The sequence below is a fragment of the Cyclopterus lumpus genome, chromosome 23, assembly GCF_009769545.1.
Source record: "Cyclopterus lumpus isolate fCycLum1 chromosome 23, fCycLum1.pri, whole genome shotgun sequence".
In the NCBI taxonomy this organism is placed as follows: Eukaryota; Metazoa; Chordata; class Actinopteri; order Perciformes; family Cyclopteridae; genus Cyclopterus; species Cyclopterus lumpus.
Window position 1 is genome coordinate 2094941 of NC_046988.1, and position 10060 is coordinate 2105000.

A 10060-nucleotide genomic window follows, 5' to 3' on the forward strand; every position below is an offset into this window, starting at 1 on the left:
TGAAATCCCTCTTGTTGAGGTCTCTCTTGTTGAGGTCCCTTTTGTTAATGCCCCTCTTGTTGAGGTCTCTCTTGTTGAGGTCCCTCTTGTTGAGGTCTCTCTTGTTGAGGTCTTTCTTGTTGAGGTCCCTCTTGTTGAGGTCTCTCTTGTTGAAATCCCTCTTGTTGAGGTCTCTCTTGTTGAAATCCCTCTTATTAAAGTCCCCTCTTGTTGAGGTATCTCTTGTTGAGGTCCCTTTTGTTAATGTCCCTCTTGTTGAGGTCTCTCTTGTTGAGGTCTCTCTTGTTGAAATCCCTCTTGTTGAGGTCTCTCTTGTTGAGGTCCCTTTTGTTAATGCCCCTCTTGTTGAGGTCTCTCTTGTTGAGGTCCCTCTTGTTGAGGTCCTTCTTGTTGAGGTCTCTCTTGTTGAGGTCCTTCTTGTTGAGGTCTCTCTTGTTGAAATCCCTCTTGTTGAGGTCTCTCTTGTTGAGGTCCCTCTTGTTGAGGTCTCTCTTGTTGAAATCCCTCTTGTTGAGGTCTCTCTTGTTGAGGTCCCTTTTGTTAATGCCCCTCTTGTTGAGGTCTCTCTTGTTGAGGTCCCTCTTGTTGAGGTCTCTCTTGTTGAGGTCTTTCTTGTTGAGGTCCCTCTTGTTGAGGTCTCTCTTGTTGAGGTCTTTCTTGTTGAGGTCCCTCTTGTTGAGGTCTCTCTTGTTGAAATCCCTCTTGTTGAGGTCTCTCTTGTTGAGGTCCCTCTTGTTGAGGTCTCTCTTGTTGATGTCTCTCTTGTTGAGGTCCCTCTTTTTGAGGTCTCTCTTGTTGAAATCCCTCTTGTTGAGGTCTTTCTTGTTGAGGTCCCTCTTGTTGAGGTCTCTCTTGTTGAAATCCCTCTTGTTGAGGTCTCTCTTGTTGAAATCCCTCTTATTAAAGTCCCCTCTTGTTGAGGTCTCTCTTGTTGAGGTCCCTTTTGTTAATGCCCCTCTTGTTGAGGTCTCTCTTGTTGAGGTCCCTCTTGTTGAGGTCTCTCTTGTTGATGTCTCTCTTGTTGAGGTCCCTCTTTTTGAGGTCTCTCTTGTTGAAATCCCTCTTGTTGAGGTCTTTCTTGTTGAGGTCCCTCTTGTTGAGGTCTCTCTTGTTGAAATCCCTCTTGTTGAGGTCTCTCTTGTTGAAATCCCTCTTATTAAAGTCCCCTCTTGTTGAGGTATCTCTTGTTGAGGTCCCTTTTGTTAATGTCCCTCTTGTTGAGGTCTCTCTTGTTGAGGTCTCTCTTGTTGAAATCCCTCTTATTGAGGTATCTCTTGTTGAGGTCCCTCTTGTTGAGGTCTCTCTTGTTGAAATCCCTCTTGTTGAGGTCTCTCTTGTTGAGGTCCCTTTTGTTAATGCCCCTCTTGTTGAGGTCTCTCTTGTTGAGGTCCCTCTTGTTGAGGTCCCTCTTGTTGAGGTCTCTCTTGTTGAGGTCCTTCTTGTTGAGGTCTCTCTTGTTGAAATCCCTCTTGTTGAGGTCTCTCTTGTTGAGGTCCCTCTTGTTGAGGTCTCTCTTGTTGAAATCCCTCTTGTTGAGGTCTCTCTTGTTGAGGTCCCTTTTGTTAATGCCCCTCTTGTTGAGGTCTCTCTTGTTGAGGTCCCTCTTGTTGAGGTCTCTCTTGTTGAGGTCTTTCTTGTTGAGGTCCCTCTTGTTGAGGTCTCTCTTGTTGAAATCCCTCTTGTTGAGGTCTCTCTTGTTGAGGTCCCTTTTGTTAATGCCCCTCTTGTTGAGGTCTCTCTTGTTGAGGTCCCTCTTGTTGAGGTCTCTCTTGTTGAGGTCTCTCTTGTTGAGGTCCCTCTTGTTGAGGTCTCTCTTGTTGAAATCCCTCTTGTTGAGGTCTCTCTTGTTGAGGTCCCTTTTGTTAATGCCCCTCTTGTTGAGGTCTCTCTTGTTAAGGGCCTTCTTGTTGAGGCCCCTCTCAACGTCGGAGGCTCAAGGTCTTTTTGGAAGATGTGAAACGTGAGCTTGCGACTTTGAGGCCCGGGTGCTCAAGCAGGTTAGAACTCGCAGGCAGAAACATCATAGTAGCAGTTGAACAGAAGGAGACTCAGTACACACACAGACACACAGACACACACACACACTAACAAATATTCCAGTCACTTCACAAAGAAGCCAAACAAGCTGCAAGCGGCCTTATTAGCCGCGCTGATGTCACGCGCCTTAAAGGGCAGTGGAGACTTAGACTGATGAGGCAGACCGGATCTGTCTCTCAACCGAGGGCTCAAAGTGAATACAGGGAGACAAGACGGAGGTGGAAGGGGCACACCGGGGTCCTCGCAGCGGCTGAACTCAAATGTAACAATCTGTGGGTGACGACCTCCATCTGGCACAGGGGACTCAGGCTTCACCACCGTTTGGATGTGCGTCTCCTGCTTTGTGTACGATCTACTGCACGGCGAGGTTGTTGCTTTTGTGTTGCCAATATTCATATTTGTAAAAGCTTTTTGCTGCTTGTGACTCAGTATTTCAGGCGGGCTGTCAGGGAGCCACTTAAATAACCTGAGTAATAATCTGAAGGCTTTCTATGACGCCAGCAGTCGTTTTGTCAGATTACTTTCCCCCCTTTTCCTAACACTGGATTTATCATTTCAATAAATCCAGTGGAACTTTGGCCTCCGGTGGATAGCTCTGTGCTGATGCTTTTGTGTATAACAGTATATTAAACTTCACTCTCGTAATATCTGTCCATGCAGATGGTTTTATTACGGCTTTTGACTTTGACATTCTGACCTCCACCCCCCGATAAAAACGGTGTAGTGACTTGAAAACAAGATTTAATTTAGCTGTGAATAACAAAGTTAGGTGGTATAATGATGCTTATCACATACAAAAGAGTACATTAAGGGGTCCAAATAACAGTGTGTGTCCCATATGAAACTAAAGGGAAACATTGACTTCATGCTTCTTAAAGCAGCCCAGCTTTACGTAACGTTTTACAGAACTTTTTTTGTGCGTGACTTTACGCTTCTCGTAACGTAAGAATGTTGTTAATTCACTGAATTACGTTACCTTGTTACGTACCTTGTTACGTTACCTTGTTACATTACCTTGTTACGTTACCTTGTTACGTTACCTTGTTACGTTACCTTGTTACGTTACCTTGTTACGTTACCTTGTTACGTTACCTTGTTACGTTACCTTGTTACGTTACCTTGGTACGTTACCTTGGTACGTTACCTTGTTACGTTACCTTGTTACGTTACCTTGTTACGTTACCTTGTTACGTTACCTTGTTACGTTACCTTGTTACGTTACCTTGTTACATTTGATAATTTCAATACAAACCATGAATTTTTCGAACTCAAACAGTTGTGTTGCCTCAACCGAACCACTGGGTTCAAGGCTGACATGAAGTACATTTATGAACAAAATATTTCGTTCAAAAACGTCGACATTCAACACACGTATATGAGAACTTTTGAAATGATATATAATTTTCTTACAGTCAGCACATTCCGAGCTCGCAGCACTCTAGCAGCACTCGCTAACAGCATTCCTCGCACACACAGGGACACATAGCTGGACTGAAAGCATGTTTTCTCTGCTGCCATGCTTTCTGTCTGCTTTCATAAGGCTGGCACTGGCAGCACACTCCAAACACAGCGCTGCAGGCGGACGTCTCTCCAGGTCGGTGCTCCTCAGCAGATGGAGCTGCTTGTGGGTCCCAGTGGATGCAGAGAAGACGACAAGTAAAAAGACTTCTAACACAGCCATTTCTTTTTTTAGTTGGAACATTCTGCCAAGTCTTTAAGCCCAGCTCGCTGTGTGTGTTAGTTTAGGCCACAGCGTGACAGCACTGTACCCGCCTCCCACGTCCCATGTCTCTTTTTTACAAGGGGTCACGACCTCGCTGGTCCTGGAAAAGAGGTGAGAGTTTACACTGGGAGGCCAGACAGGATTCCCAGACCCGCTAAACATGCCTGAAGCTGAGAGACGCAGCGTGTGTGTGTGTGTGTGTGTGTGTGTGTGTGTGTGTGTGTGTAGAGCGAAGAATAGGGGAAGTGAAAACAAGAACAATTCCTGATGAGGTATGCGATAAGAAGTACATTTCAGGAAAATTGAGATGGAGATCAGATGTACAGGAAGTCACCAGATCTTAACACACGTACAGCCCTGCTCACTAGTATCCGTCTCACATGTGTAATCATGCATAAATACACGCTGTTGCATTAAAACTTATATCCCAGCTCCTGCACAAACGCCCTGCTTTAGACATCTGCTCTTCAATCAGAGCAGCACCCTGTCATCACCACAGCCGAATGAAACATCCACTTTGTGACCCGCGTGCGTGTGGTGTGTGTGTGTGTGTGTGTGTGTGTGTGTGTGTGTGTGTGTGTGTGTGTGTGTGTGTGTGTGTGTGTGTGTGTGTGTGTGTGTGTGCGTGCGTGCGTGTGCATGCGTGTGTTTGTTGCAGAAGCTGATGCAATGCATGCGGAGATTGGCACATCTCTGGTAGCCGGATCCAGAGGTCCTTGCCGTGATGTTAAGGGAGTCTCGGTTTCATTTTTTAACAATCAAATCCCTGCCTGGAGGCTCATTTAATAATCACGTACAGCGCAGAGGTCTCACTCTGTGCAAAGTTTCCGTCTTTCACTCCTGGTAATTCATAGGACGTGCATTCATGGGGACGATTTATTTTGCTAAAGAGGTTTCTGAGAGAACCGTGTTTAAATGCTGTTTTTTTTTTAAATTATTTAACCGGGTTGAAATGAAATATCTCAATACTCGATACTCAATCCCATATGTGTATTGAGTATCATAACTACAATAATCTCCACCAGGTGTGTCTCTCTCTTCCTCCTCCCACACAAAGAAGAGTGGAATCACTCAATTGTCCCTCCTGTTAAGATGATGATAAATTGGTCATAAATGAACACAATAAATATTAGGATGGCGGGTCAAGGAGTATGTGAGTGGACAGACAGCTAGAGACACACACATACACACACGCGACCACATGATCCTTATGGCGGGGAGATAACTGGACATTTAAGTGAACTTGCCCTTCTGTTTTGGGGTCCCGGTTCCCTTCTTTAAACCTAAACATACCAATAGGGCTGCAACTCACATATTATACTTTCACTATGGATTAATCTGTTGATTATTTGTTATGAATTGTCGATACTATGACATTGTATTTACATACAGCAACGTTTTTGAGACGCTTGAACCAAACAGACATTTGACAAAATGTTTACTTTCTTTGCTTGAAATATGACTGAAACTATATATGGATCTGTTGTCTCTCACATCATTTTTCTGACCATGCACTATTAAATCAATGGATGTTAAACTGATGACAGAACATGTCTGCAGACATGGGAGCACATGGTTAATGTTGATGTGCTCGGTATCAGCAGTGCTACCACACATTTAAATCCCTGTTTTATGGGGTGATTTTTTTCAAAAGGGAGCGGCACATCGATGCTTCTCTATGTTGGGTTATGTTACAATCTAAAGACATGGAAACATATAATTGATTTTGCGGTCATTCTTTTTATTGCACACAGAGGCCAATGGTAACAACACAGAACTTTAAATCTGTTTAACGGCTGCTGACATGCAAGCAGGCTTGATTACCCAAATTAGAAGTAGAATTTCCTGATATTCTGATACCGATAGTGATCATAAGTATATTTTACAGCACAGTCAGGCCAGTTCCCTCCCTAGAGGGTGCTTTTCTTTGTGTCACATTGTCCACTGCTGCTGGCAGGAACCCTGGTGACTCACACACAGCGCCACACAACAAAAACACAAACCCTTCCTGGTATCACATGGCAGTACTGCAGATGATAAGAAACATATCCGAAAGCATGATACAGAATATCATAACTCAGCCCGCTGGGCCTCCCAGACACAGTGTCTCCATGTGTAGCATTATGGGATTATCATCTCTGTTTGGGAGTGATTCTGTTTCTGCTAATGGAAAGCAAATACCCTTCTTCTTCTTCTTCTTCTTCTTCTTCTTCTTCTTCTTCTTCTTCTTCTTCTTCTTCTGCAGCGTACAGTGAACCTGTTGTTCTGTAGGTCAGCAGCACGGAGGCAACACCGCGCGCTCCTCCGTTGACCGCGGCAGGGCTGTCGGGTTGTGGCGCACCAGACACCCTGGAGCCCACAGCGCACGGACCAGGTCCAGGTCCAGACCCACACCCAGTGAGACGGAGCAGCCCATAAGATCTGTTCATTTAACACAATGGCATGGAGAGGACTCCCATGCCCCCCGCTGGCATGGAGAGGACTCCTTTTACTGCGTGATGAATTGTTAAACGGGTCTCTAGGCGCGCACATGAGAGAGGACATCGGGTTTTAAGTGCTCCCCGGAGACGGTTCGTTTGCACATTATGGACTCCCAATTGATTTCCCCTATCATCGGTCTCCGCTCTCGATCCAGATGGGGACCAGAGGTGGATCTCCATAGCCTCTAACACGCCCGTGCACTTTGCCAAACCTCACGGCCGCCCATGCGCCGATTCCCGTCGCCGAGCCACGTTTCAGAAGACAAACCAAAAAAAGATCCATGCCACTTGTCAGCTGAAAGGAGGGGGGCAGTCCGCTCACATCCAATCCCACCCAAACGCACGGCTCCACCGCGGAGACAGAAGCGCAACAAGGCGGTCCATCCCGGGACTAATTGTGCCACATGGACGATTGGTTTCCTCACGGCGTGCTCCGGCCGGAGGGGATCAATGATTCAACCGCTGCGTTACTGTATACAGCCCGGACAGATCAATACGTCAACATGCGAGGAGGCTGTCAGACAAGATGCCATCGATACACCACACTCACGCACACGCGCACGCACGCACAAAGAGAGAAGAGAGGCGGAAGGTCCTACCTGGTTGGAACATACTTTGGAAATAAAAGATGACCAGAATAAAGGATCCCAAACAAGTGGCGAATACCATCCGGCATATCCGGCTCATCCTCATCAGTTCGTTCAGAGTCTGCTTCATGACGCGGCGGACAGGCGGCTGGCCGCTGCTCGCTTTGTGTGTGCGCGTGGAGGGGGCGGGGGGGGGACGCAGGGCCGGGTACGTCGGGGGCTCCGGGTGCTCTCTGTCTGCTGGTACTGATGAGGATTGTCCGCTGGTCAATGAGCTGAACGCATCCAACGCGGAGCGTACCACTGCTGCGCTGCTGGAGGGGGGCGGGGGGAGAGGGGGAGGGGGGGAGGGGGGGGAGCGAAATGAGCGCGTCCAGATGTGCGCTCCTCCGGAGGAGCGTCTCCTAGAAACCATAGTTCATATCGGGAGAACGAATAAACACACCACCCTTGAGTATTTACATTGTATGCTACTTTATACTTTGAATATTTTGAATTCCACTGATATTATTATAAGTCACAGTTACTATTTGCAGATTAAGAATTTTTGCAATGACATGAGAACGTATACGATATATACACACACACTAATATATATATATATATATATATATATGTATATATATACATATGTAACTATATATATATATATATGCATATGTATATACACATACATACATATATATGTATATATACATAAATATATATACATATATGCCTAATGTCTCATAATCCGCATCAGCATGGTGCTACAAAGAGTAGTGTAAATACTAACTGGACCAAAATAAGTAGTCTGTGGAGCACAAGTAAGGAAGAGCACTATAACCGTCAGTGGTACTAGTATCAGCAGTACCTGAAGGTAGTAGTACAAGGTAACATGATATCAGTGGTACTAGTATCAGCAGTACCTGAAGGTAGTAGTACAAGGTAACATGATATCAGTGGTACAAGTAGCAGCAGTACCTGAAGGCAGTAGCAGTATAATTTCCAATAAATCCTTTCCACCCGCACATGGTAGCATTAATTAGATTTCCCATCTTTCAGGTGCTGCATAATTGGCCCTGCTGCGTGTACTGCTACAGCGACATCTAGTGGTGGAAGAGGGCACACTGCACAGGGGTCAATTCAATTCAATTCAGTTTATTTTGTATGGCCAATATCACAAATTACAAATTTGCCTCAGAGGGCTTTACAATCTGTACACATACGACATCCCTGACCTTTGACTTCACATCGAATCAGGAAAAACTCCCCAAAAATAACCTTTGACATGGAAAAAAGTGAAGAAACCTTCAGGAGAGCAACAGAGGAGGATCCCTCTCCCCGGATGGTCAGGTGGAACCGGTTGGAACCCCTGAACGCTGTCCTGGGGCGAGCGGGCAGTGACAGATAGGCTTCTATGCGGGACCTTAACCTTAATGCGAGACCAGTACAGAGGCACAGAGGCCGCTTCGCTTTGATCCAATTACACTCTAATGGCATTTTCAGCCACGTGCCAGAAGGAGAGACTGCTGTGCACTTTTTCTAATTGAGATATCTGTCTCACTTACAGGAGCGCCTTTGTCAGGCGCACAGAGTCCGAAGGTGGTCTGGAGGATAACCTCTGAGAAAAATGTACATCTAATTGTTCCAATGTTATGCGAGCAGCAGCACGATTAACATGGGCCGGATGGGCCCCGCGATGCACCCACTGAATGAAAATGACGCCCTTGTGCGGGGCCCACCCTGATGTATGCCACATGTAATATTTGAACTTCAAATGCACGACGGGGAGCTGAGGTTTGCGGAAGGGGGGTTGGAGGGGTCAGCTTTTGGGGCAAAAAAATGATATCTGCACTCGAGTCCCTGTATTCATTTGTATGAGACACTTCACCTGATCATACGCATGAATATGCAACAGTTGTTTTAAGACTTTGAGGCACCGGATTAGAGAGAGAATATAAAAGAGGGAAAGCAAACAAAAGGACGCATCGGGAGCTCAGGATGTCAATTAAAGGGAGAGCACTCGCCAACAAACAGTATTAATTTGGGGTAATTCCATAATCCCCGTCCAGTTGATTACATGAAATTAAGGCTGCAAAACCCCCTGAGGCTCGTGCCACGTCAAGACGCAGAGCGTATAAGCCCAAGCTTTTTACTCCGTGTAAACGCATCAAATCCCAGAGTCTTATCACTCTCCTGCAGCCTTTTAAAAACTCTGCTATATTAAAGCTTACAGGAGCTTTCGGAGGCAGAACCTCGGGGAGCATCTTATCTTCCTTAAAGCCGAGGGCCTTAAAAACGCTTCCGCGGTGCCCCGTCTGTCTGGTTTCAGGTGAAGACGTCACTGGATGGATGGACGGCAGGCCGCTCGTCGGGGTGGTCACAAGCGACTCCCTGCCGCGTGATTGACAGCAGGGGTTGGGGGGGTAACCTCAGAAGTTCCCTGTCGTCAGCAGGGCCTCCGACATATACTGGGTTTGGGTCAATGAGCTAAGCACCTAAGGCAGCAGTGAGAGAACAGTATCGGTGTGTGTCATCAGGCGTTGAGAAGGTGAGTTCTGTAGGTATATGACTGTGACTAAAGGGCTTGCATTTTCACATTTGCAGGGGGGCCAAGTAATATAAACTGTAGATCAAATTGATGACAAACCTCAATCATCTCCTAATCAATCAGTCCAGTGGGGGGATCCGTGATTAGCCATAAACATCATCACTAAAACCCTGACATCGCCGGCACCGCTAACCTCGATTAAACACTCCAAACGCCTTGTTAATCAAGTTTAGGAAATGTGAAGCATTAACCCACTCATGTGCCCTAGGGTCAGCCTCTACAGAGATGGACTGCGAGGTTTATTAAATATTGTCCATGAATAATTCAGAGCAGAAAACTCATTTGAATCTGCTGCTCTGGCATTGACCCCAGACGGCAGAGCTTTCCCCAAGGACTGAACATGGTAACACCTGAAAACGTACCTCTCGGCACAGGAGCTCAAAATATAGCGTGACAAGACGCCAAGAAGGCGACTTTGAGTTAATATCATCGCTGGGAAGGAATGGCCGTTAATAGCCATCGCAGCACAGCTGTTTTTATGAAATGGTGTGGAGAGAAAAAAGGGATTGTAACCTGGGCTGACCCGGGGTGGATGCCCACGGTGGCTGAGTCTATACGTCATGTTAGACTTGAGGACTCTGAGTCTGAGTAGTCAAGAGGTTTTGTCCGCTCTGAGGTTTTAGCTCTGAATCAGCATTCA

General features: G+C 46.3%; 1 protein-coding gene across 2 annotated transcripts in view; it reads right to left on the bottom strand.

Moving 5' to 3' along the window:
* chst11 (carbohydrate (chondroitin 4) sulfotransferase 11) overlaps positions 1-6966 on the bottom strand; it is a 71740-nt gene extending 64774 nt beyond the window's left edge. The window contains exon 1 of one of the 2 annotated variants that reach the window (XM_034526349.1): positions 6855-6966. In XM_034526349.1, coding sequence (XP_034382240.1) covers positions 6855-6957 — 103 coding nt within the window. In that variant the 5' untranslated portion in view covers positions 6958-6966. Of the gene's footprint in view, positions 1-6839 lie in introns of both variants that reach the window. The other variant, XM_034526348.1, reaches the window with a different exon arrangement.
* Positions 6967-10060: the final 3094 nt, after the last annotated feature.